General features: G+C 47.5%; 3 protein-coding genes across 10 annotated transcripts in view; 1 reads left to right on the top strand and 2 right to left on the bottom strand.

The window, feature by feature from the left end:
- Positions 1 to 138: 138 nt before the first annotated feature.
- TIMM29 (translocase of inner mitochondrial membrane 29) lies at positions 139 to 3,381 on the bottom strand. The gene is made up of 2 exons (XM_083483448.1): positions 3,246 to 3,381; positions 139 to 929 (listed from the first exon to the last, which is right to left on the bottom strand). The coding sequence occupies exons 1-2, from the start codon at positions 3,307 to 3,309 to the stop codon at positions 310 to 312; spliced, it is 684 nt and encodes a 227-aa protein (XP_083339574.1). The 5' UTR covers positions 3,310 to 3,381; the 3' UTR covers positions 139 to 309.
- Positions 3,364 to 19,289, top strand: YIPF2 (Yip1 domain family member 2). 5 transcript variants are annotated; one of them, XM_083483435.1, is made up of 10 exons: positions 3,364 to 3,391; positions 5,535 to 5,582; positions 7,547 to 7,692; positions 8,863 to 8,943; positions 9,675 to 9,762; positions 12,072 to 12,170; positions 12,873 to 13,039; positions 14,198 to 14,380; positions 18,373 to 18,493; positions 18,717 to 19,289. In XM_083483435.1, the coding sequence occupies exons 2-9, from the start codon at positions 5,552 to 5,554 to the stop codon at positions 18,481 to 18,483; spliced, it is 906 nt and encodes a 301-aa protein (XP_083339561.1). In that variant the 5' UTR covers positions 3,364 to 3,391; positions 5,535 to 5,551; the 3' UTR covers positions 18,484 to 18,493; positions 18,717 to 19,289. The 5 variants fall into 5 exon arrangements, 3 of the variants coding, with proteins under 3 accessions (XP_083339561.1, XP_083339560.1, XP_083339559.1); XR_014520933.1 differs by lacking the exon at positions 3,364 to 3,391 and adding an exon at positions 3,589 to 4,007 and having other exon boundaries at positions 14,198 to 15,493; positions 15,872 to 18,493; XR_014520934.1 differs by lacking the exon at positions 3,364 to 3,391 and adding an exon at positions 3,592 to 4,117 and having other exon boundaries at positions 14,198 to 15,493; positions 15,872 to 18,493.
- A 741-nt stretch (positions 19,290 to 20,030) lies between these two features.
- The window catches only part of CARM1 (coactivator associated arginine methyltransferase 1), a 43,078-nt gene continuing 36,755 nt past the window's right edge, over positions 20,031 to 26,353 (bottom strand). Inside the window, exons 14-17 of one of the 4 annotated variants that reach the window (XM_083483388.1) lie at positions 25,056 to 25,133; positions 22,822 to 22,890; positions 22,054 to 22,121; positions 20,031 to 21,592 (exon numbers count right to left, since the gene is read on the bottom strand). In XM_083483388.1, the coding sequence (XP_083339514.1) occupies positions 22,063 to 22,121; positions 22,822 to 22,890; positions 25,056 to 25,133 (206 nt within the window). In that variant the 3' untranslated portion in view covers positions 20,031 to 21,592; positions 22,054 to 22,062. The remainder of the gene's footprint in view (positions 21,593 to 22,053; positions 22,122 to 22,821; positions 22,891 to 25,055; positions 25,134 to 26,353) is intronic. The other 3 variants (XM_083483387.1, XM_083483389.1, XM_083483390.1) reach the window with 3 other exon arrangements.

Genomic DNA, 26,353 nt, shown 5'->3' with positions numbered 1-26,353 from the left:
TACTTAGCCCGAGGTACCACTGTACATCTTCAGAATAAGTTTTGGACAGAGCTCCTGTGGAGGTACAGCTCCTGAGAAATTAAATGTGAAGAACTGAAAGGGAGAGGGAATCAAAGAAAATTTCAAGAGAATGGGTGCTTCTTTTTTTTACTCATTTATTCACCATACCCTGCTGAGTCTACATGAACAATACAGTGTAAATCAGGATCCTAGAAGAAAACAGACCATGTTCCTAATGGATCTTTTTCTTTGTTCCACCATCTCCAAAGGGAGATGATAAACTACAGCCACCAAGGCACATCAAGGATGTCAATTTCCCTGACTCTCCCTTTCTGTTTGCTGGATCTGCTCCTCTGTCAGGACAACAGGCTTGTATTTCTGGTCAAAAAGTTTCTCGTTGGCTTCCGAATGGAGGTTATGGAAAGAAATTGTCCTGAGATGCTCTGGCAGGTGTTGAAATTCCTCCTCGTTAATGTCCGGATCCCGCATTTTGGAGTGCAGAACCCACCAGCGCCCCCAGAAGCCCACATCGAGGACTTGGCTGGGAACTTCCATCCAGCGTGGCTTCAGGTACTTGCAGTGCGCCTGGTAGAGATCTGCTCCCGCGTCAAAAGGAGCCTCGTAGACGAGGGAGAAGAAGAGAAGGCTCTGGAAGCGCAGCTGGCCCCGGTTCCTCAGCTTCGTCAGCCGCTGGACGTGCCCTTCTGAGCTGCTGCTGCGGGTCCAGGGCGAAAGCAAGAGGAGGGTGCCCGAGGCTTCCAGGAGGCTGGCCTCAAAGGAAGACTCACAGGGGCTGCGGAGGCTGCAGCCCACTGCTCCGGCCAGCAGTGAGAGGTAGAGCCCAGCTTTCCCCGGCCGCTGCCTGACACCCAGAACAACCTCTTTGCAGGCTTCGGCATAGTCGTGCAGGAGGCTCTTGCACCACAAAGCTGTGGACCGGGGGGGGGGGGGGAGGCGGGAAAGAAGAAAATAGGGATGGTAAGAACAGACGAAGAGCCTGCTGGATCAGGCCAACGGCTTGCTCAACTAGTCCTGCATCTTGTTCTCACAGTGGCTAAACCAGGTGCCTCTTGTGGGAAACCAGTCACTAGGATTTGAGAACAAGAACCACTATCCCCATGCCAAGGTTTCCAGCTGTGGAGGTACAGCACAACCATCATTGCTAGTACCTGGCCTATGCGGGGGGGGGGGGGGAATCAGGTGCACTTGCCTTGGGACTCGGTGGGCTAAGCTGGCCAGAGGAGCCCCTCAGGGGCCTGCCGGTCTCATGCTGTCATGGCAAGAACACCCCATGCCTCCCAGCTGACTCAGGGCTCAAACTCCAGGCCTCTGAGACACTCTGCATGTAGCCTTGGCTGATAGCCTTGTGGTTGTTTTATTTATGTATTTATTTCGTAAGGTTTATAACACCTCTTGATTGTAAAAACCCTTACTTTGTGAAAAGACAAAACAGTAAAATTGAGACAAATTCACAACCCTACTTTAAAACATGCAAAAACGGAAGTACAGTGGTACCTCCGGTTACAGACACTTTAGGTTAAAGACGCTTCAGGTTACAGACTCCGCTAACCCAGAAATAGTACCTCGGGTTAGGAACTTTGCTTCAGGATGAGAACAGAAATCGCACCGCTGCAGCACAGCAGCAGCAGGAGACCCCATTAGCTAAAGTGGTACCTCAGGTAAAGAACAGTTTCAGGTTAAGAACAGACCTCCAGAACAAATTAAGTTCTTAACCCAAGGTACCACTGTACTAAAAGAGGTGAGTTGATTTGACTTTCTAACCACCTGGATGTCTCAACAGGAATGTTTTTAGCATGTCCAAAAAAAATTAAAAAAATAAGAGAGTACAGTGATCTCAATAGGCAGGGAGTTCCAAGGCACAGGTGCTGCCACACTGAACGACCGTGTTCTTACGAACGCAGAACAGGCATAATGTGGCACCTTGAAGAAGTGCCAGTTCCCCTGACTGAAATGCAGAGTGGACACCTGTGGGGTAAGGCGATCTGTAGGTAAAGCGGCCCCAACTTGTTATGGATTTTATATGCTAATAGCAACACCTTGAACCTGGCCTGGCAGCCGATCAGCAACCAGCGCAAACCTCCTGAGCACTGATGCTCCTCCATGCCATGCAGGTCATATAGTGAATCGTGAACCAGGCCAAAATTTGGCATCCTTCATGACTTTGAATTGGTACCTATATGAATACAGTGGTACCCCGGGTTAAGTACTTAATTCGTTCTGGAGCACCACTGAAGCACCACTTTAGCTAATGGAGCCTCCTCCTGTTGCTGCCGCGCCGCCAGAGTACGATTTCTGTTCTCATCCTGAAGCAAAGTTCTTAACCTGAAGCACTATTTCTGGGTTAGCGGAGTCTGTAACCTGAAGCGTATGAAACCCGAGGTACCACTGTATAGGTTTCATTATGATTACAGGGATTATTATTGTGGTCATTTTGTGTCCCCCTCGTCCGGGGCCAGATTTAGGTTTGATGAGGCCCTAAGCTAATGGGCCCTTTATATGTCCAGCTGTCCTTTGTCAACAACAAATTGTCACTGTTTTTGTGTTATATATATATGCCATATGGCAATTTATGGACCTGATAGGTATCTAAAGCCATTTGCATATGTCGCCAGTCCATGCAGAATGTAGGCACCCTATATATAGAAATGAGCAAATCAGTGATATTTTAGGGAGCAGACGGAGCCCATGACTTACATCATAGGAGCCTACACAACACAAAACACTGTTGCTGTATGTAGGTTTTATTTTATTTGTTTTTTATCTTAAAATTTGGAAATGCACATTCAGGTGTTTTTTCCTTTAATTTTTTTGGGCCCTAAGCTAGAGCTTGTTTAGCTTAAACGTAAATCCAGCACGCCCTCGTCTCAGCGCTCTGTGCGGGACAACAGTCCGCACCCCCTTTAATCCGGCGCTGCTCCTTGATTGTCCCTAATCCTCTTTGGGAGAGAGTTCCATAAACCTGACTCTGATTAAGAGGAACCTGCAGCTGCGTCAGCTCCGCGCCGGGAGGAAGGAAAAGGCGGCGGCCCCGGGCCGAGGCAAAGCGCGCCACAGAAGGGCACCCGCCTCCTCCTCCTCCTCCCAGGGAAGCATGCAGGGGGGCGGCGGCGAACCTCTCCCTCCTTCCCCGCCCGTCCCTCGGGGTGAGGTCTGAGGAAGCGGCCGGCGCTCAGGGCTCGAGCCCAGGCCTCCCCTTCAGCCACCCGCCCGCCCGCCCGCCTCACCTATGCGGCCGGTGCGGAGCCGCCCCCAAAGGCGCTTCTTCTCCGAGCTCGGAGGATCCGCCATCGCCGGCCTTTTCTGGCAGGACCGCGAAGCCGGACGTTAAAGCGCGACGGACCAGCTCAGCGGAGACCGGAAGAAGGAAGAGGTGAGGCGCAGGAACTCATAGAGATAGGAAACCTCTAGACTAGCTTTTTTTTTAGTATTGTTTTGTTCCCTGTGTAGTTTATATAAAAAAGCGCCGTGTGATTCTAGGACAAAAGGGCGGTATATATATTAAATTATTGATTTATTTCATAACACCTAGACACCGCTTGAGTGTTTAAAAAAAAGCAAACAAAACACCTCGAAGCAGCTAATAAAAAAAGGCGAGAATTAGTGAAAATTTCTGCATTGCAGAGGGTTGGGCTAGATGACCCCCCGGGGTCCCTTCCAACTCCCCATTTCTGGGATTCTTCGGACATTTCACAAGCCTGCCCTGCTTTCTTGCTTCTGCCTTCGAGCAGAAAAACGCGCAGCTTTAAGTCCCGCCGGGTCGCTTTCCCTTCGCGGGCTCCCTCCATCGCAGGCGATATTACAAGCGCAGCCCCGAAGCATCCGTGTCCGTGTGAAAACCCCGTTACGTGACCTCCAGTCTCGGCGTTTCCGAGTCTATGAGCGCCAGGGGGCACTTCTGATGCGCGCCGGAAGCCGCGAAGGGGCGGCGGCGGTGCCTCGTTGGAAGCTGCGCCCTCGTCGCTGTCCGAGGCTCCTCTGAGCTCCTGGTGAGGCTGGCCGGGCTTCTCCCCCCCCCCCCCCACTGCCGCTGAGGGACCCTCGTGGGGCGGGCTCTGCCTGCTAAGCCCCTCCGCTGGGTGACGAGAGCCTCGCCCGGGTAAGGGGCTTATGGCTGCCAAGGGTGGGCTAAGTTTTGGGGGGGGGGTCGCAGGCTCCGCGTGGCAAGGGGCCGACCTCTCTCTCTCAGGCCTGGAAAGCACGCCCGGTCTCTGAGCCTGTGCAGAGTGCCTTCTCTCTCCCCCCCCCCCATTGGACTGTGATGCACAGGGTCCAGGGCTGTTCCCTTCCGTGGCGCAGGCTTGGCATGGCAGAGGGAGGAGAGGTGCTTCCTGGAATATCCTAGAGTTGGATGGGGACATCCCAAGGGTCATCAAGCCCAACTCCCTGCGAGGCAGGATTCTCGACGCCAGTCCTCCCACCCCATACCAGACCCTGCTTAGCTTTGCAAAATGTGCCGGCTGTTTTATCTCTACGCCACTAGGAAGCTTACTGAGGGCATTTGAGCAGCAGCAGCTGGGAACCGTTTCGCGGCCAGTGCCAGATTGACATATAAGCTAAACAAGCTATCGCTTTAGGGCCCCACTCTCTTGGGGGACCCCAAAAAAAATTAAAGGGGAAAAAACTGGACGTACATTTCCAAAATATAAGAGAAAAAATAAAACCTACATGTTGTGTAGGCTCATAATGGGCCCTGCCTGTTAGCCTGCTCCCTAAAATACCACTGGTTTGCTCATTTCTGTATCAATTACTTTGATAAAATACATATTTTGTTATGTGCAAATGGCTTTAGATACCTATTTGGTCCATAAATTACCATATAGCATATATGCAACACAAAAAACAGTGACAATTTGTTGTTGACAAAGGACAGCTGGACATATAAAGGGCCCCATTACCTTCATTAGCTTAGGGCCTCATCAAACCTAAATCCAGCCCTGGTTTTGCCCCAGCCGTTTTTAAGTCAGAGGGCTGGCGGTGTCTCTGCCCGCCACCCCAGATGTTGTCAGACCAACTAGGAGCTGTTCAGCGGTGGAAAGGACTCCCTTGGAAGGCGACAGACTTTCCTTCCTTGGAGGTTTTTAAGCAGCGGTTGGGTGGCCATCTGCCATGGATGATCTGGTTGAGATTTCTGCATTGCAGAGGGTTGGGCTCAATGACTCTCAGGATCCCTTCCAACTCTACAGTTCCATGATTCTAACTGCCAACGTCCCTGACTGTTGGTTGTGCTGACCTGGGTCTGATAAGAGTCCAGCAACATACGGAGAGCCACAGGTTACCCCCACATCTGTTTTGAAGCTGCCTTTAACTGCCTCCTGTCCATACATCCCAACCCAACCATCTAAATGTACACATCTGTATGTCTATAATATATGCACCTGCCAGTTTATGATTATGCTTCATGTTTCTGAAGTGGGTTGCAGTGCACAAAGACTGATGCCATAATACAGTTCAGCCTTTAAGGTGCTTCAAAGCTCTTTGATGTTTCTGCCAACGCAGTTTGTTATCTTTTCCAGGATAATCCAGTTGCATCATGGCTGCCCCAGATGAGCTCAAGTTTCATGGTGAGTGTTTTAATTCCCCTGAGTGAGTTATGGATTGTGGTAAGCTTTGGGTACCAGGCTGTGCAGTGTGCATTCCCTACCCACCTCAAAACTTCCCTGTTCATACATGTCCCACTTACAAGAGCATAACCTTTGTTGGATTATCTACCTTTCCTATCTCATTAGTCTTCTATACCAGGAATAGTCCAGTCTACAGCTCTTGGCACTGTTAGGAACTCGGATAGAAAAGCTGGGAGCCAAATGGCTTCTGGGACTTGGGTTGTGGGTGCCAAAATCGGCTGTGTAGTTGCTACTGGGTGTTTGTGTGGTTCGACAACACTTTTTATTTATTTTTATAAGGATGAACTAAGTGATAAGCAAATCACATAAGTGACAGATAGTTAATGTCACATTTTTTAGCAAAAATTGTTAATATGTGTTTCATTTGGTGTTTACAATAAAAATATTGCTACCGTACTTTGGCTTTCAAAACATTCTACTCTTTATTGTTAAACTCCTTAATATATTGTCTATCCTCAAGGCTTCAGAGCACATACATTTCAGTAATCCTCGAGTGTCAGATAGGCGCAAAAAGCAGCACCAAGACTTGCAGAGGTGTTCGCAAATGCAGAAACCTTCGGTGCAAAATGTGCCTGGCGCCCTGCTAATTTCAAACTCTGGCTCTTGGAGAGTACCCACCCCATAAGATAACTTTTGTCCAGCTGCTGAGCACTTGTCTGCTGTTAAGAGGGTTGAAGGAGCAAAGGTTGAACCTTGTAATGGGAGCAGAATCCATTGAAGGCAATGGGATTTACAGTGGAAGCCATGCATGTCTGTTCAGAAGTAATCCTAAAGACACGGTAGGGAGTAATCCCCATGGAACACAATGGGATTATTTCTGAGTAATCATGCATAGGAATAGCTGTGGTGGGACTTGAATTGGGGCTTTCCTGGCCCACAAACCATCATATACAGCATCTCTCTCTTAGGTTCAGGAGAATATAATGAACAGTTTTTAAACTTGTGAAGAATTTTTGCTTAGTACAAAAAAACAACAACATATGTTGTGAGCAGGCTGGGGTTGGGGGGGGGTATGGGCTCTTGGATACCCCATAAAGGAAAAGGGATTTTTTTATTTACAACAGGGGGTATGTGTGTGCTGATTTTTCTTTGGTGTAGATTGCTCCGGCTACCTTGATTTCTCAAGGAGACACAAGTTCTTTGGAAGTATCCAAGTTCTGTTTCTACCTTAAGCTAGGGTTGCCATATTTCAAAAAGTAGAAACCAGGACAACCTAAACGTTGTTGAGCTTTTTTTGGGAAAACCCCTCAAAAAACACAGGTTGAAGCAGCTAGGAGGAGGCAGAAATGCAGAAGTTCTACTCACCGAACAGTGGGGTCCTATACCTGTTCTTTTATTGCCTCTGGTACCACATGCACATGAAATTGTACCTGAAACGCCAGTGTGGTGTGATGGTTAGAGTCCAGCCTAGGACCTGGGAGACCAGGGTTCAAATCTCCACTTAGCCACAAAGCTCCCTGGGTCACCCTGGGCCAGTCGCTCACTCACAGCCGGACTTACCTCATAGGGTAGTTGTGAAAATAAAATGAGGGTGAGAGAGAACTATGTATGCTGGGATATAAATATAATAAAGTAAAGCAAAGTATGTTAAAACTAGAGGAAAAAGCTGTCCAGGTTTTTCACCTCCTCTGTTAGTGGCATCCTGGGATTTTAAGCACCAGATAAGAAAATGGTGCAGCGACTGGCTTGGCTAACAATTTCTTCCAGACAAGTAACTTGGCAGCTCTGCAATAGGCAGAGCAAAAATCTACTTCTGCTCACCTGCAAAACTGCTTTCATTGAGTGTCAGGCAATGGAAGGGCTGTCCTAGCTTTGAGCTACAGGGGCTCTAGAGCGAAATCTGATTGTGCTAGTATTTCTGTCCTGACTGCCTGGCATATTTTATTTTATTTTATTTTTTGCAGAATTTGACGAAGCCATAGATTTGCTGGCTGAGAATGCGGATGCCACCACTCCTAGCATCACTGAGCGGCAAAGCCACACAACCGTAAACATGTCTTCCGGCTACAATGAGGAGCCTGAGGCAGAAGAGGAGGATGATAAAACAGAGGTGCTGCTGTTTCAAATTCTGTCCTGCATGTTGATTTATAGCTAGCTGGAGAAGTAGCTGCTTTGCGGCAGGAAGGAAACATAAGCCTAGCCAAGGGGCTACTTCCGATGGACCTAGAAGAGAGTGGGAAGGAGATAACAGGTCAAATGGGAGCTTTGATGTAAAGCACAGTGATTTACATAGATAAGGAGGATAGGAGGCATAGAATGCATATTACTCCTGGTCTGTAGCAGTTGCACTGGTTCCCTCATAGCTTCCCAGCCCAATTTAAGGTGCTCTCTCACATTTGTGTTGAAAGCCTAGATGGGGGGTGGGGGGCTCCAAACAGCTGAAAGAATGCCTCATTCCCTATATAGACCAGCTTGGGGCTTAAATTCAGCAGAGAAGGCCCTCCTGGTAATTCTGTCTTACAGGTTTGGGGGAGCTTGTGAGATTACCTTCTTGGTGGTAGCTCCAAGAATGTGGACCTCCCTTTCCACAGAAGTTTGTCTGGCTTCCATTGTTTACTTTGAAAAGGGAAAAATTTAGTTTTGTGTCCCGCCTGTAACGTGGAATTAGCGTTTTCAGGTAATGGGTGTTCTTTTTGTTTGTTGATGTTTTAAATGTATTCTGTGTGTTTTTAATATGCTGTAACCCACCCTGGAACCTTATTGTGAAGGGTGGGTAAGAAAAACAATAAATAACAAGACAATGCACACACACACACACACACACACACACACACACATGCACACCACACACACATGGGGGGGGCACTTTGCTGTGTCACCCTACCTAATTCACTCTTGAGCAGCCCAAATTCCTATTGTTCCTTGTGTGAAGAGTAACTGGAAGAATTTCCATAAAAATAATGTTCCCTAGTAATTATAGTCCCTCCCATAAGTTTCACCCCCCACCTCTTAACACACACAACTGCAGCCTATGGAGTTTCCTCAAAGCTTGCTGAAAGGAGTTCCTGGGAGGAGAAGCATCCATGAAAGAAAGAGGTCTTCTTCTTGGATTTGGAATGAAGCACTCTGCCTCTTTTTCTTTTCTTTATTAAAGTAAGAATGCTTAGGGCACGAGGTCAGGAGTTCTATCTTCGCAAGAGGCCCAGGGGTTGGTTTGTCTCACCCAAAATATCTTTCCTGGCCGAGGGCAAAGCAGTAACCTGCATTCTCATCCCTGCAGCTCTTGAGTTCCCAGAAGAAGCAATCCAGTTTCTGGACCTTTGAATATTACCAGGCTTTCTTCGATGTTGACACATACCAGGTAAGGGAATTTGTGTAGTTCTAGCTTCATAGGCGCAGCCAAGAATCAGCCACAGTTGACAAGATGAGGGAGCGTAGTAACTCAGCTTGTAAGTAACAAGCACAAGACCTGCCGTACAGTTTGCAGGTGGCCCTCCAGCTGTTTTTGGACTACAACTCCCATCATCCCTAGCTAACAGGACCAGTGGTCAGGGATGATGGGAATTGTAGTCCCAAAACAGCTGGAGGGCCAAGTTTGGCCACCACTGGGCTAGATGACCCATAGGGTCCAGTTCTGTTTCATGGATGGAGGCACAACCTCATGGCTGGCACATTTGTATTGTGCTTTGAGCCTAATTTGGCTCCAGGATTCTGCTGTGGCTGAATTACCACCATTATTTTGTTGGGTACAAATTGAAGATCTTCCTGATCGACTAATATTTTCAGGAGCTGAAATCCACAGCGGTGATGTTCTGACTATGGGGATGGAGATTTCCTAACCATGAAGTTAGAATAACGAATTGAGTTCAGTCTTCCCTCCACCACAAGCTTGCTTGTTTGGCTTTGGGCAACCATATTATCCGTCTTCTCTCCATACCCTGACAATGGGGTCTAGTGCAAGGCATAGAAATGAATGTACAATATTTTTAGCGGTTCCTGCACCTCCTGAGATGGGAAGCAAAAAGCCCTGCATCCTTGCACGCCCCCATGGGGTCCATTTTGCTGAGGCAAGGCCTATTTCTTGTTTATCAGGTGTTGGACAGGATAAAGGGATCGCTGCTTCCGCTGCCAGGGAAAAACTTTGTATGGCACCATCTACGGAATAACCCTGACCTGTATGGTGAGTACAGAGAGGCTCAGACTGATGCAGAGCACTGCCTCCTGCTTTGCAATGTCTGGATTGAACTGTAAACTGTGATGTAGCATACTATGCCCAGGACAGAGAATGCAGCCTGCTGAGCATCCTGAGAAGCAAGTCCTGATTAAGCGGGGAGGGGGGTGATAGGAATTTTGAGGTCTTAGATATATGGTAGTGTTCATAAGTGTACCAACCAAGCACATACATAGATCAGCACAGGATGACCACCTGAAACCATTTTGATTCCCAAACTAACCAAATGTTTTCCCTGCAAGGAGGGAGGGGGGTCAGGGAGCCTTCCCATTGTCTCAGGAATTGAGTGATCAGCATTTTAATGGGTGACAGACCATCAGGAAAGGCAAACAGATAACCTGGCAAACAGGAAAAACTACATTCTGCTTGGCAGGGGGTTGGACTTGATGGCCCTTGTGGTCTATTCCAACTCTATGATTCTATGATTCATTCAAATTTCTGTTTTAGACCGCCTTTTCTGTGATGTAGGTATGATGTTTCTGGGGGGTAATCTTAGGTTACACCCCTTCTGTGATGTATGTATGATGTTTCTGGGGTTGGTCTTGATCTACAGAGTGGCAATTTCAAAAGTCTTTATAAGGCCTTGCGCGCCATTGTTCTGGGTTCCTCCTCCATCCTTCGTGTGGTGAGGACCCTGTTGCAACAGATCAATAAAGATCAGGCTTACTAGCCGCTTTGCTTCTCAATATTCTCTGGTTGGTCTCTGTTATTTTCTCCTACCAATAGGGAACCTATGTAAGGACTCTATATGGGCTCTTGGATCCCCCATAAGGGAAAAGGGCAATTTTTGTTTACAACAGGGGGGTGAAGCTTGCTCGTCATCTTCCAGAAGTGCAGTCTTCATTTCCTTGCTCTGTCATCCCTAAGTACATACCTTGCAAGTGAAAGGTTCCAGGTCAACCCCGAGCATCATCAGTTAATGGATGTCTGAGAGCTGGGCCGGGAAAAGCCATGGGGAATTAGGACTAGATCAGACTTCCCCAGCTTGGTGCCCTACAGATTCTGCTTCTTCTTCTTTGGTGATCACTCGCAACCGAGTAAGATTGTCTTCCATGAACATGGTTTTAACAGTGAGTCAGTGAGGGGACGCGGGTGGCGCTGTGGGTAAAACCACAGTGCCTAGGACTTGCCGATCGTATGGTCGGCGGTTCGAATCCCCGCAGCGGGGTGAGCTCCCGTCGTTCAGTCCCAGCTCCTGCCCACCTAGCAGTTCGAAAGCACCCCCGGGTGCATGTAGATAAATAGGTACCGCTTTATAGCGGGAAGGTAAACGGTGTTCCATGTGCTGCGCTGGCTCGACAGAGCAGCGATGTCACACTGGCCACGTGAGCCGGAAGTGTCTGCGGACGGCGCCGGCTCCCGGCCTCTAGAGTGAGATGAGCGCACAACCCTAGAGTCTGTCAAGACTGGCCCGTATGGGCAGGGGTACCTTTACCTTTACCTTTTACAGTGAGACTGTGAAGGCCAATTCTGGATCCACACGTCCTTCCATAGTGGGGACATAGGTTTCTGGGTGGGAGTCGATCACAGTGAGGGTTTGCCAAGCGTGCCTTCCTCTTAGCACATTTCTCCCTTTCGTCCCGTGTTTGAGCATCTTCAAAGCCCGTGACACCTTTGGTAAAGGCTGTTCTCCAATTGGAGCACTCGCAGGCCGGTGTTTCCCAGTTGTCGGTATTTATAGTACATTTTTAAAATTTGCCTTGAGACAGTCTTTAAACCTCTTTTGTTGACCACCAGCGTTATGCTTTCCATTTTTAAGTTCAGAATAGAGTAGTTGCCTTTGGGAGACGATAATCGGGCATCCGAACAACATGACCAGTCCAAACGAAGTTGATGTTGAAAAAGATTCTTCATTGATTCCGATTCTTTCTTACAGACTATTTGGACTATAGCTCCTATCACCCTTGACCCTTGGGCCAAGCTTGCTGGGATCATAGGAGTTAAGCCCCAAACATCTGGAGAACAGCAGGTTGTGGGGGAGGCTGCACTAGATCGACTGGTAGCCTAACAATGTGTTACACTTTTGTGTGTCCAAGGTTTGTGCTTGGGGAATGTAGATTTCCCTTTAAGGCATGCTCTACCAGGTGGCCTCCAGTGTTGTGCTGAGACGCCTCCCCTGAGCCCCAGCCCTTTAGTTGCTTCCTTGTTCTGTGTTTGGTAAATGAGTTCACAGTCGGCTCCATTCTTTGCCCCGTGCCGAGACAAGAAGTCTGCCCGTCTTTTTTGGTCTTCTAATGTTGTATTTCTGCCTCTCACAGGCCCGTTCTGGATCTGTGCCACGTTGGTCTTCACGCTGGCTATCAGCGGCAACTTGTCCAGCTTCCAGGAGAAAAAGGGCAGCCCCCAGTTCCACAAAGGTGAGGGGTCAACAGGGGAGTGTCTCTTGCAATTTAAGCTTTCTGGACAGAGTGTCAAGTGGTTGAATACAATCATAGCCCTTTTATATATTGGGTATTGTTGAAGGCACACCAAGAATGGGGGGGGGGGTAAAAAATGAGTTGCATGTTACCTGCAAAAGCTTTTGAGGAAGGTGGCATGCGGCCTACAAAAAAGCAGGAAACGAGAGCTGTAGTAATGACTCCTTTCTTTCCTACTGGGGATGTGTGAGATGGGTAAATGGACAGTATTCAGAATGCCTGAATTTTGGCTCCCATATAGCCTTAACTTCTCGCAGAGGAGCAGAAGCTCCTTAGCATAACTTAGTCATAAAATGAATGGAAGCTTTAAAAGTAGTTCTCAGTTATGATAAGTAAACACAAGAGGGAGGGAAGGAAGAAAGGAGTTTTGTGCATGTGTGTACGTACACACATGCCCTTCCTTCCCTCCCTCTTGTGTTTACTTATCATAACTGAGAACTACTTTTAAAGCTTCCATTCAATTTATGACTAAGTTATGCTAAGGAGCTTCTGCTCCTCTTAGCACCTGCGGGAGAAGGGCAGGCAGAAGGCAAATATGTAGAGGCTTGTTCCTGGTAGGGTAAGCCCTGGTTATTGACCCTGCCAATGCTTTTGCCTTGGAGCGAATGCTGCTCTTAATATCGTTTTCCTTTTCTTCCATAGTGTCCATTGCCGGAATAATTATCTACTGCTATGCCTGGCTGGTACCCCTTGCCCTGTGGGGCTATTTGCAGTGGCGAAAGGGGGTCCAGGTCCATGTGGACTCCTACACTTTCCTGGAGATGGTGTGCGTCTATGGTTATTCCCTATTTGTGTACATCCCCACTGCGGTGAGTAAGTCAAATGGGGTGGCAGGGAAAAGACTGGTTCATATGTCATTTCTTTTCAGTTTGCAGAGCATAACGTTCCAGTAGAAAGTACTCAAAAGTCCTGTTCCGTTGTGCTTTCTATTATTATTATTATTATTATTATTATTATTATTATTATTATTATTATATCATTCATTCATTCCCTGCCTATCTGGCTGGGTATCCCCAGCTACTCTGGGCAGCTCCCAACAGAATATTAAAAACACGATAAAACATCAAACATTAAAAACTTCCCTAAACAGGGTTGCCTTCAGATGTCTTCTAAAAGTCAGATCGTTGTTTATTTCCTTGACATCTGAAGGAAGGGTATTCCACAGGCCTGGTATCACTACCAAGAAGGCCCTCTGTCTGGTTGCCTGGAACCACACTTCTCACAGTGAGGCAACCACCAGAAGGTCCTTAGAGCTGGACCTCAGTGTCCAGGCTGAACGTTGGGGGTGGAGACGCTCCTTCAGGTATACTGGGCTGAGGCCGTTTAGGACTTTAAAAGTCAACACAAACACTTTGAATTGTGCTTAGAAATGTACTGGGAGCCAATGTAGGTTTTTCAGGACCAGTGTTATGTGGTCTCGGCGGCCACTCCCAGTCACCAGTCTAGCTGCCACATTCTGGATTAATTGTGGTTTCCGGGTCACCTTCATTGCAGTAGTCCCAAGTGGGAGATAACTAGAGCATGCACCACTCTGGCAAGACAGTCTGCGGGCAGGTAGGGTCTCAGCCTGCGTACCAGATGGAGCTGGTAGACAGCTGCCCTGGACATAGAATTGACCTGTGCTTCCATGGACAGCTTTGAGTCCAAAATGACTCCCAGGCTGCGCATCTGGTCTTTCAGGGGCACAGTTACCCCATTCAGGACCAGGGAGTCCCCCACACCCACCCGCCCCGTTTCCCCCAAAACTGTACTTCTGCCTTGTCAGGCTTCAGCCTCAATCTCTTAGCCGCCATCCATTCTCCAACCACCTCCAGACATTCACACATTCCTCAAGCACTGCTAGTTTTGTGCAGTGGGATTTTAGCAAAAAGGACCTGAATTAAACTCAGAGCTGCCGCTGGCTGAGGTCCTGTTTCTCATGAAGAGTGCATGAGATCTTACTCAACTTCCACTTCCTTCATTCACAGATGCTGTGGCTGATTCCTATCTCCTGGCTGCAGTGGCTGCTGCTCATCTTTGCAGTGGGTCTCTCTGGCTCAGTTCTGGTTCTTACCTTCTGGCCAGTTATCCGCTCAGACACCAGGCTGGCGGCTTGCGCCCTGTTGGCTGTCATTGTTTCTCTCCATGTCCTTCTGGCTATTGGTTGCAAGGTAGGTTTTCTTCTCTTCCCACTAAGCTAGGGCAAGGTTTGGAGAGCAAAATGCTACTTGTGCCGAGAGGGGAAGGAAAGGTAGAGGGAAATAAGCTGTGTATGAGGCAGCCGCTAGAAAGTCAGATATTTCAAATGAGTTTTTAGCCTCGGAAGTTGCAGAGATTTTACAGCAGCAAAAGTACTCAGGCTGGAAACATGATGATGTCATTGCATGATTTTACTATATAATTCTGGGTACCCTGTGGCAATTTAGTATTATGAACATCTCTAAACCAGCCTTTGCCTACCTGGTCATGCAGGGAGGGAGTTGTCTGGAGGGCAAAAGGTTGACAAAATCTGCTCTGAACTTACAATATTTGAGGTAGCTTTATACTGGACCCCTGAAAAAATTGTTAGAATATGATGTAAACACTGCATAGTGGGAGTACAGACGTACCTTGGAAGTCGAATGAAATCCATTCCAGAAGTCCGTTCAACTTCCAAAACGTTCGACTTCCAAGGCGCGGCTTCTGATTGGCTGCAGGAGCATCCTGCAGTCAGTCGGAAGCCGTGCTGGACATTCGACTTCCAAAAATCATTCAAAAACCAGAACAATCACTTCCGGTCTTTGATTGCTCGGGAGCCGAAAGGTTCGACTTTACAGGTGTTCAGCTTTTCAGGTTCCACTGTATAGATAAAGTAATTCTAATTATATCATAGTGCTCATTGTGCCCAAAATTATGAGGAACGGAACAGGCATTTGATTAAGTAAGAAACAACAGGCTGTGATTTACCATTGAAACCTTTCTAGCAACTGTTCCAGCACTTTTAAGACCCAACTAAATGTTGGTCAGGAGCAAGACTTTGAGCTCATCAGAACTTTTCTTTTTTAGACTGTAGACCAGGGGTGGGGGAAATGCTGCCAGATATAACGGGATCGACATTTCTGGTGCAAAAAGACCTCTGCTTGTGATGGCATCCTGGGGTGAATGGAGGAGTAACGATTGCTCTCGCTTTGAAGATAGCAGCCGTTTGGTTCTTCCGCTGGTGTACCTGCAAACCAGAGCTGGGGGGGCGGGGGGGCTTTCTCTGTATGAAGGCTGCATGCTGGTAGTGGGTGGGACTTGCCATAGTAAAGGTAAAGGCACCCCTGACTATTAGGTCCAGTCGTGACTGACTCTGGGGTTGCGGCACTCATCTCACTTTATTGGCCGAGGGAGCCGGTGTTTGTCCGCAGACAGCTTCCAGGTCATATGGCCAGCATGACCAAGCTGCTTCTGGTGAACCAGAGCAGCCCACGGAAACGCCGTTTACCTTCCCGCCGGAGCAGTACCTATTTATCTACTTGCACTTTGATGTGCTTTCAAACTGCTAGGTTGGCAGGAGCAGGGACCGAGCAACGGGAGCTCACCCCGTCACGGGGATTCGAACCATCGACCTTCTGATTGGCAAATCCTAGGCTCTGTGGTTTAACCCACAGCGCCACCCGCGTCCCTGGGACTTGCCATAGCACAACGTAAATCGGATTTATGCGACACATCTCTATCCAGGCAGGCTAGAAGCATCAACCCAGTTAAATCCAGGCAAGAATGTGTACGGAGATTATGCAGCAAGATTGGGGAGGGTCGTGATCCGGGGAGGGAAATGGTCAAGGAAGGAGGCAGCAAGGAGAAGCCTGGAAGGCCCCTGAACCCTGGGGTATAAGCTACACCTTTGATGTGGATTTTAATGTAATTAATGCATATATTGGCGCTGCTCGCTAATTTGCAGCACAGTGGAAAACGTATATGCTGTGTCAGCAGAAGCCGAATTTGTAAATGACGGAATATGGCTGGAACAGTGAAGTTGATGAAGTCTGTAAGACCCCGGAGTGTTACTTGTATACATCTAGACCAGACTACTGCAATGCTGTTTATGTGGGGCTGCCTCTGAATAGGGCTCAGACCAGGGGTTGGCAAGGTTTACCTCGCCTGGGCCGGTTCACTCCAGCAGAGATCGTTCCATGGGCTGGATTGTGCGCACGGGGTCACGGTTTCCGGCACCTGTGCAGATGCGATTTTTGGCATCTGAGCATGCGCAGACACGATTTTCAGCACCACGGAAGTGAGTCCCTGTGCCGGTTTAGCACAGCACACAGGGACTTGCCAAGCGGGCGGCTCGGTTCAGGGGCAGCTCATGGGCCGGTTAAACAACCCCCATGGGCCTTAGGCTGCCTTCCCCTGGCTCAGACCCTTGCCCTTGTGCAAAATGCAGCAGACTGGGTACCTGCTGGAGCTGGGCTCTTATATCGGAGTAATAGGTTCCATGAATTGCACTGGCTGCTTGTTGGCTTCCAAACCCAATTCAAAGTACGGATCATAACTTCTAAAGCCCGGAACAGTTTGGGACCAAGTTTGGGCCATTTTACCCGTCTGGGGCTGCCAGGCCTTGAAATCAGTTACAGAGCCTGTGCCTGTAGATTCACCACAATATAGTCAGGCTGGAGGGTGCAAAAGATGGTTTTTTTCAGCGACAGCCTCTCAACTATGGAACTCCCTTCCTCAAGAGATACGTTTTGCTCCCTCCTCGTCTTAAGCAGGCCCTAAATATATTTTCACTCCACCTGAGAAAACGGGGGGTAGTTTTTTAATTGAATATTACACTCAGTGTAGTATTGGGATTGTTGGCTGTCTGTGATTTCTTTTTTGCTAGTTTCATATTTTTAGTTTTAATTTGTAGGCTTTTAATGGGTTTTTAAGCATTTTATACTCTCCTGATTGTGAGCTGCTTTGAGAATACTTAGGGTTTCGAAGAGAGGCAAACGTTAATAGATATTAGTATTAATAGTCTAACATTCCTTAAAAACTTGGTTTATCTGCTTTTTGCTGTCTTTTCGTTTTATATTTTTAAACCTCGAAGCCTATTAAGTATAACGTAAGAAAAATAAATGAGCTGTTTTGCAGCTAGCACCCCCCTTCCAATTTTTTCCTTTGTTGAACTCCCTTCACTTTTGTGTTTTCATATAGTTTTAGGCACGTTATAAAAAATACAGTTGGCGTTACAGTGTGGACTTTTCACATGCATGCATTTCAAGTTTCGGAAATGACACTGTAGGCTGAGACAGAGGAGTGCAATGTGCTCAGGATTAGTCACATTCTGCCTGCAACACTGAACTTAAATGAGAACTCTTAAGCAAACTCTTTGGCCCCACCTTGGTAGTGTCAATACAAACTCCACAGCCAAGATCCAACAAGGATGTGGATTATTGTTCTTACACACATGCCTCAGGGCTGGCTTGGACATCCTGTACAAAGCTCTCGTCTAATAAACGGGGAAACAGTTATAGCTGGATATCCAGCCTAACGTGGGATGGGGTGGAATAAATTACCCAGCTAAAGTGAATCCAGTTTTCCCACGCACATTTCAAGTATTAGTACATGTCGGTTGCAAATGTACAGATGTACAGTCTCACTATGCTACCCTAGGAAACTTCAGTTTCTTAAAGAAAACTTTGTGCTCAAGAGAATGGAGTATTATTTATACTTCTTCTGCCATTTGCCAAACTGGATTAGGATGGTAACAAGAAAAGCAGTTACACAATGTTTCCAAACCTGATTCTCCCGGCCTCGGCATACTGACAGATCTGTGTATTTTTGGCGTGTGCAGCTAAGCCTTGAAGAAACAGGTACTGAACAGCTTCTCAGTGAAATGGGAAAGAAATGGTAATGCTTGCAGAAACTCAGCAACTTGCAGAACAGGGAAGCAGGCACACCCAGTGGGCAACTCTAGAGAATATATGGCATCTCCGCCCCTTAATATAGGACCTTGTTTTGCTGTTAACTTGGTAGCAGAAAAGTAGCCCAAAAACAATTTGCTGTGGGTCATGTATTCAGTTTTGCGTTCAGGTTTTGATTAAACCAGAGTATTCTTCAAAGTGCAGTCACTGAGTTTTCAAATTAACTTATTGATTCTAGGTGGAGGAAGGCGAGCCTGCTTGATTTCTACAGCTGATTAATTTTCTTCTCTTTGAAGCTGTATTTCTTCCAGAATGCAAGCGGCACACCTTCTCATCCCACGCCAGCTGCTCATTTCGGCAGAAGCACACCGCCTCACCCAGCCAACCACTCCAACCCACAGATGTGAAAGGCAGCTGGTAAGAACTTCTGGCCATCCCGTATGGCATGCAACAGATGCTAAAAATGCCACTGGGTGTCAAATATTCTTTGTCAAAGCGCCCACTGCTCCCCAATCCCCACCCCTACCAATGGAAGCATAGGAACTAATGTGCTTCTGGGAGAGGTAACAAGGGGTTGGCATCTCTCATCTTTCTCCCTTGGTGCCTGCCCTGCTGACAAGACCTAAAATCTCTGTTGCAGACACTTTCATCATGAATGTCTGGCCTCAGGGAAAGCCCATGGGCGAAGGACGGTGCACACTCATTCAAGAGGCAAGGAGACACCTGAGCTGGAACAGGGACCAAGCTGCATCACCTCACCATTTCAAGACTTTTGTTGTCCTACTTCAGGCAGCCATGTCACTAAGGTGCCCGATTTGCAAAGAACCCGACTTTTGGAAACACATTTAAAGGCCTGGCTGTTAACATCACAAAATGTTGCTTGGGGTGGATGCAGCTGCTTTTTGCTCCTTCAGCACAGGATGGGCCTGCAGTCCTGACACGGCTGCAGAAAGCGACTGAATGGAGTGATTATCTATTGTTCCCTTTCCAGTTAAATCTTTGGTAACGGCGGGATGTAGCAGAGTCAGCTGATGGCTGAGACTTTTTAGATCCTCGGTGAGTAAGGGTAGATGATCAGGAATAGAAGAGCTTCTTTGGAGGGAAGCTTGAATGATAGGGAGGTTGAGCACTTCAGATTACTTTGATTTAGTTTAGCTACTTGATTTTGTTTTCTATGGAAAGCTAATTTAAATAAAACTGCCTTTTAAGAGGAGTGTGGCTCTTTCCCAGCTTCTTTTCCAGGCAACACTGTCATCCTCTGTTGCCACATTGTGTAACACAGGATCACCGAAAGTAGCCATGTACAGTGGTGCCTCGGAAGACGAAAAGAATCCGTTCTGTGATTCTCTTCGTCTAGCGGTTTTTTTCATCTTGCGAAGCAAGCCCATTGAAGGATTAGCGGATTAGCGGCTTTTAGAGGCTTTTAGCGGCTTATCTGTTGATTGGATCAGCTGATAAGCGGCTTAGCGCCATTAGCGGCTTATCTGCTGATCGGATCAGCGGCTTAGCGGCTTAGAAAAAGGGGGGGGGAGAAAAAAACCAGCAGGAACTCGCAATACATTGTCATCTTGCGAAGCAAGCCCATAGGAGATTCGTTTTGCGAAGCACCTCCAAAACGGAAAACTCTTTCGTCTAGCGAGTTTTCTGTCTTGCGAGGCATTCGTCTTGCGGGGCACCACTGTAACATGCTGTCTTTGTCTGTGAAAGAGGGTGACCGAAAATCTGGTAGAAAGAAGCACCTAATGGCATGGGTGGGAAACTACTGGGTTTCCTCCTCGCGGATTTTGTAACCAAGTCTGAGGTCCTAAAGGCAGCCTTTGCACAGAGTGAGAGTCTCTTAACTGTATGTCAAAAACAGAGGCTTGTATTTTGAAGATGTGAGCGAAAGGGAAATGAGCTTTGTGGAGTCACATCAAAACCTGAGGTGGGGGAAACCAGCCACTGTAAACAAGTCTTCAAAACCCTCCCAGTTTTATTCAATAGTCACAAAATCATTGATCAGCCAGACCTAACAATTGACTGTGTAGACCCCACAATTCAGCCACTATGGAGCTTCTGCACAAGACCCCTCCTCCCTCCCCCCCAAATTCAGCCCACCAAGCCCCTGTTGGGAGCCAAAGGAAACTGCCTAAGTAAAACACACTCCCCCCCCCTCCATAAAACGGGTCCCTGCCAATTCCTTTCGAACATGCCAACTGGTGGCTCTGAAAGGAACAAAAGAAAGAAAATACCATAAATGGTTACAGGTTACACATACAAAGACTACAAAGGGGCTTCCATAACAGATGCCAGAACCATCTACTCTAAGAGTCCCTGGTGGCTACTGCAGGGAGCAGGCAAGTCTATATACTAAGCCACTTGGCACCCAGTCCCCACTGCCTGCCCAGCTGAAGAGAAAAATGGACTAGAGACAGCAGCTGCAACAGCCTAGAAAACAGGGTGGAAATGGAGCCAGAACTGGGCATAGCCGTCAAGATGAGCTGAGCAACAGGAAACTGATACACAAACTGTTCACTTTCAGCCAGCAACCTTTTTTTTTCTTTTTGGTACATTCATGTTTTAAATTTTTTTAACCCTTTGATGCTACATCGAGATTCCCCCCCGAGACAGGCAATCATCAGACCGGCTGATAAGATACTCGTGGCACAACAGTCCATCTCATTTCAGATGTTCTTCCGGAAGCCCAAGATCTACAGCAGTAAGTTGCCAGAACTCCTCACAAAGCTAGCCAGGAGGGCTTGTTGGCCTTTTCTTTTCCCTCGTGGCAGGAAACACTTCCTCCTCCTAAGTCTTAGCAAAGCAATGAACCCGGAGGTCGGGTTGGGTGGAAGAAACCAACGCACAGATGGAAGGATGAGCAGCTGGATTTTCGCCTGTGCCCACTCTACAGCCAGCTGCAGCCCCTTCGTTCAAAAAACACTGGGGGCAAGGATGAAGGCTCAGGTTACTAGCGCTGCCGCTGGGCTGTCCACAGTACTGCTGAGAAGCCCTGTTGCAGCTTTGCTCTACAACCTGTGCCTAATGCTGATCAGTCATGGAAGATTTGAAGAATGATACCACTAGCGACATGATTGGTTGTAAGACACAGTGAGCGCAGGAACTCAGTCATGGTTGAGAAAGTTGAAGTTTCCAACATTTCATAAAAAAGTGTACAAGTCTGCTATCAAAGAACGAGTGGGGGGTGTCTTCTATTGTACAAGGGTCAGAACATCTCTGGCAAGCCTAATTTTTTTTTGGAGGGGGGAGGCAGGGGGTGGAAGAAATCCAGAGAAGCAATTGCCAAACTGAGGTGCAGAAGGCAGGTGGGCAGGGCGGAATTTTTTCTTCTTCATTTGGTTTCCTGGTGCTGTCAGTTCAGAGGATCAGGGGTGAGGGTCTCTTAGCTCCCATAATGCATTGTGTTGGTTGTGATGGACATGGGAGATGCCATGGAAATGGCCGGGCCTCCCATAGTGAACTGACTGTTGACAGGATAGTGAGCACTTGATGTTCCTCCACTCTGACCACTAGATGAACCTGCAGGGAAAAAAGAAAAAAGTTCAGAAGTCTCATATGTAAGGAATCAAGTCAGGTTTCTAGCAGAAATAGAAATCCTGAGCACTAGACCACTAGCTTTATACAGTGGTACCTCTGGTTGCGAACAGGATCCGTTCCGGAGCCCCGTTCGCAACATGAACAGAACGCAACCCGTGTCTGTGCGTGCGCAGGTCGTGATTTGCTGCTTCTGCGCATGACATCATTTTGAGTGTATGCACATGTGCAAGCAGTGAAACCCGGAAGTAACCCTTTCCGGTACTTCCGTGTCGTCACAGGATGCAACCTGAAAAGATTTAACCTGAAGCAAACGTAACAAGAGGTATGACTGTGTGTGTATATATATATATGTATATGTATGTATGTATACACACTGGGAACCTCTATGAGGGAGCTAAAGCAACTCTAAACTGACAGGTTTCAATATAAATTCAGATTCTTACTTTTGGGCGTTACATGGTCTGCATACATGGTTGAAAAATGAAATTCAACCAGCTTGGGCCACCACACTCTGCAGAAACAAGAGGCAAAGTGATATGGCATGAAATTCTGTAGGCAATAGCTTGCTGAAGTTGATAGGAGACTGAAGCTGTCATGATATAGCCCACTAGCTTTTCGGTCCATGCATCTGAGACGGTGAATGCTTGTTTAGGCAAGCCTCTGTCACAATAAGCCAAGTCAATCTCTTCACCTACCCAATTCAACTATTAATTCACCCATCACGAAGCAAAGTAATTTGATGCCAAAATGGGATGCTATAAATGTTCAGTGTTCACATTACTGGCATTTTGGGGATATCTAGTTTAAGCTTCAGGGGTGATATAGTATAGTCAAACCTCAGTTCTCTAACAGCTCTGTTCCTGAATGCCGAAAACCCGGAAGTAAATGCTCTGGTTTTCAAACATTTTTCAGAACCCAAACATCCAACATGGCTTCTGCTTGAGTGCAAGAAGCTCTTGCGACCGATCGGAAGCCGTGCCTCGGGTGTCGAATGTTTTGGAAGTCGAACCGTCTTCCTGAACAGATTACGTTCGACAACTGAAGTTTGACTGCATTCCGCAATTAACATAGCAGCCTTTGACCTTTCTCGTTCCCAGTGAAGTGCCTGATCCCTTTGCGGCCATACAGCTCAAACCCCCCAAAAAGGAGAAGTCTCAACAGAGGCAAACATCCTTTCCCCTCAACTCCAAGAAAGCCCAGACCAGGTTTACCTTGAACAATCCCTGTACTCATGATGGATCCCATCCGGGAATGGGTGTGATTGACAATCCCAGTGTTGGCTGCTCAGGAAGAAATAAAAGGAGGAGGAAAAACACAGACAGGTTCAATCTGCGCTAGGCTACTTCACTTTACCTTAACCCCCACCTCCCAAGCTGTAAGCATGCACCACAGATGGACCATTCCCAACAGTATCTGAAAAACAGGCTGTACACATAGTGAATCCCCCTCTGACTGCTTCTCCCACTCTGCCTCTGGCTGCCAACTACTATGCAGAGATAAAACACCTGGACCTCCAAACAAGTATGATCTCAAATTCAGAGGCATTTTGATTCGTGACGCCAGAACTACCCGAGCCTAAGATGCCTTGGACTCAACTTGAGCCACCCCAAACCATAACCAGTTCAAAATGAGTATCTCAATTATCGAGGTCTGAGAGAAGTAGCTTAACTAGGTACAAAATAAATGCAGATGTGCCAATCCCAGAATCCTGCTTCCTGTCTCTCTTGGCCAACTTCTCTAGGGCTCAAGTGGTGAAAAAAACCTATAATTCACCCACTTCAGGTCTAGAAAAGTAGGCCAAGAGAAACAGGAAGGGAGAGTCTAAGATCGGTTGTTCTGCATTTACTTTGACCCCAAACCACTTCTCTCAAGGCAAAGAAACAGCCGATTTAAATAAAGTGTGCATGGCTAAATTTCTTAAGTTTCACATTCCAATGATGAACCGGCTGTGACTGACATTTATTCTCATTCATTCTCCCCCTTCCATCACCATTTAGTGTGAAAGCTTCCTGGGGCAGGTACATGCCTATTGCTTAAGTATAATGCCAGCACTTGTTTGGCTAAGCCAGCTCACATCTTCTCATAACTTCCTTAGTTCCTTCATATTCAGGGTGACCAAGAAACAAGCCAGGATGGGGTTACAGATGGGAGTAGACACGTTTGCCACAAGGGGCATGGAGTAGTTTTTATCTGTCCAGAATATGCCAATTGGTGTGTTTGCCCTTAAAGGTAATTGTTTGCCATTCATTCCTATGAGACAAGTACAATACTTGGAGCCAAGACTGCAGGGAGGGTAAAGCCTACTATCTACTGATAATGGGTCTCCTCAAGGGATCCCACAGAGGACTACATCATGACCATCCCATCAATGATCCCAGGAGTCAACTGTGGCAAGGCTGTTCTGCATTCTGTTTTATAAGAACATTGACACCCACCTTCAGGGATGTCAGCTTGTCGGTTATGCATGTGTGAATGCACAGAGATCACAACTGGTGGTTCAGGTTGCTTAACTATAACAACTGCTTTCAGTGCAGTCGCACAATCTGCCTGCCTGCCTTCCTTGCCCATGGCAGGTGCCTTTTCTTTGTGATTTACACTTGACATCTATGTGGCAGTTGCAAAGTTCCCACCTCACCCTCTGCTGCACATCCCTTGTTAGCTTCTTTTCAAGGGGACACGGAGCAGGCCCCAATTCTCAAGCTAGTTCTCTAACTTGTTCCAGAAACTGGCTCTGCACAGGCCCCCAAACCCAACATGCACAACAGCACAGACTAGGCCTAAAGAACATCAGGTATGGACTCTACTGAATCTCTCTTGTTGCTTCTGCTTTTGGAACCTGGCACAGTTCAAACTATTTGAGCATATAACCCAACACAGAGAGGGGACCTTTCTGTTCCATCAGGAATCAAACATGACTGATGAGTTCTGAGGGATAGCAGTGCAGGCAACAGTTTTAAGAACAAAGAAGAATGTTAAATGTCAAGCGTACTCTTCATAGGAATTACACTGTAAGCAAGTGAGTTACGATAGTCTTATGAGTTCTATTTAAAACCATTTCGTAAAACTTAAATGTCTGAACCAGAGAAATACAAATGAACTGCAACTGAACCCAAAATTCTAATTATTCAACCCAACTTCTTAGAACCTGCAGAGACACTCTTCTTCCACAGTTGGGCTTAGTGCACATGGTAAACTCAAGGACAATGAGCAGGAAGATAATTCTGTGGCCAAAGGCATGTATACCCTGTTGAACATTCACAAGCCCAGTACTTGGATGAAGTAGGGCAAAGGATCTCCTCATGACCTCTGAGCCAGGAGTAAAACCCAAAAGATCAGGTGCTCAGGAGATCTGAGAGCTGGGGCCTTCATCTCAGCCGCTGACTCTCATGTTTCCTAGGATCCTCCCATTTAGATATAATCTGCTCCACATTGCAGATAAACTCACCTAGAGGAATAAGGTTGTTGTGGCCAACATTGGTGCCACCAGCAATCACGCTGCTGAGATCATAGGCTGTGGGCATCCCTGCAGCACGGGGTAGAAGGGAAGAGGGTGAGAAACGAGGAAGGCACTAACCAAGACACACACACCTAGACCTTCAAGCATCCTGCCCAGCACCGTTGTGGCAGGAGAGGCCATTACATGGTAAGTGTTACAGGCGCATGAGCCTCTCCAAGCCACACACACTGCACCACCCCTCCTCCCATAAGCTGATTTTCAAAAAGGGGCAGGCTGTTCCAGGCAGGGATAGGGTTTTTCATGCAGAAGCTCTCCTGGGCAAACGCTGCAGTGAAGCTGGGCCGTAATCTGGTTCTTACAGAAAAGTAAGAGAGGGGCTTCCTCACTCCACTCCACGGTACTTGGAAGTTCTCTCTTCCCTTCTATATGTCTGGCTGGGTTGCCTGAGAAAGAGATGCCTTGCCAAAATTGCCTTTGGAGGAGGAAGGAGTTGCTGCTTGAGAACTAGCTGAACAGAAGTGGATGGAATCTGGATCTTCTCTGTCAAGGAAGGCTAGCAGCCTTGTTGGAACCATCTCAGCAACTGACGGAGGCTACAGCATTTGCTGTGCCTGGGAGAGGGGACATAGGTGTTTGCCAACTCAACTCAGACAGGTACAAAGGGGGTGAACAGCAGTGGCCAGCGGAGAGAAGCCCAATAGGAGAATGGTTGGGGGGAAGGGAAATTTTCTCCCAACAGAAGCTGGGTAGACATCAAACATACACCAGGCTGCTGTACCCCCTGGGACAATAGGAGATTTATATTAATCACACTCCAAGTCCACTCTTCCTTGAAAAAAGCAGCTGACACAGGGCTCCCAGCAATCTCTCATCCACATCTGCTTAGCTTTACTAGTGCTAAAAGGTTACGACATTAGGTGCTCAGCAGAATGAGACACAACATTGAGCAAGCTGCTGAGGGGTTACAGGCAGCTGTCTGCAGGTGACAGCAAGAAACGCGAACAGAAAAATGTCGACAGCACCAGTGCAACAGGTACTCCTCAGTCTCAGTGCTCCAGTCAGCAAATAGTAAACATCAAAACAGTCAACTGGAGAAGGAAAATTCATGTCTGCTGTGTAAGTACGAGCATCTTCATGTGTGAGTTCGGGGCAAGGGAGCCAGCTTCTTTCTGCTCTGGTATAATCTCCAACAGACTGAGGGTGTACATGCCACACAATGATCTACTGCAGAACCACCAGCAGGAAGATAAAGGCAGCGGCACAAACACCCCAAGGTTCTTGTAAGG

The sequence above is a fragment of the Podarcis liolepis genome (genome assembly GCF_965112155.1).
Source record: "Podarcis liolepis genome assembly, chromosome: 17".
NCBI lineage: Eukaryota > Metazoa > Chordata > Lepidosauria > Squamata > Lacertidae > Podarcis > Podarcis liolepis.
This window is presented reverse-complemented; position numbering and strand designations above follow the sequence as displayed.

Coding starts and splice junctions, on each gene's coding strand:
- TIMM29 (XM_083483448.1), bottom strand. CDS start 3,309: ATGGCGGATCCTCCGAGCTCGGAGAAGAAGCGCCTTTGGGGGCGGCTC. Junction 930..3,245: donor GCTCCGCACCGGCCGCATAG/GTGAGGCGGGCG, acceptor CCCGGTCCACAG/CTTTGTGGTGCAAGAGCCTC.
- YIPF2 (XM_083483435.1), top strand. CDS start 5,552: ATGGCTGCCCCAGATGAGCTCAAGTTTCATG. Junction 7,693..8,862: donor AGGAGGATGATAAAACAGAG/GTGCTGCTGTTT, acceptor TCATCCCTGCAG/CTCTTGAGTTCCCAGAAGAA. Junction 8,944..9,674: donor TCGATGTTGACACATACCAG/GTAAGGGAATTT, acceptor CTTGTTTATCAG/GTGTTGGACAGGATAAAGGG.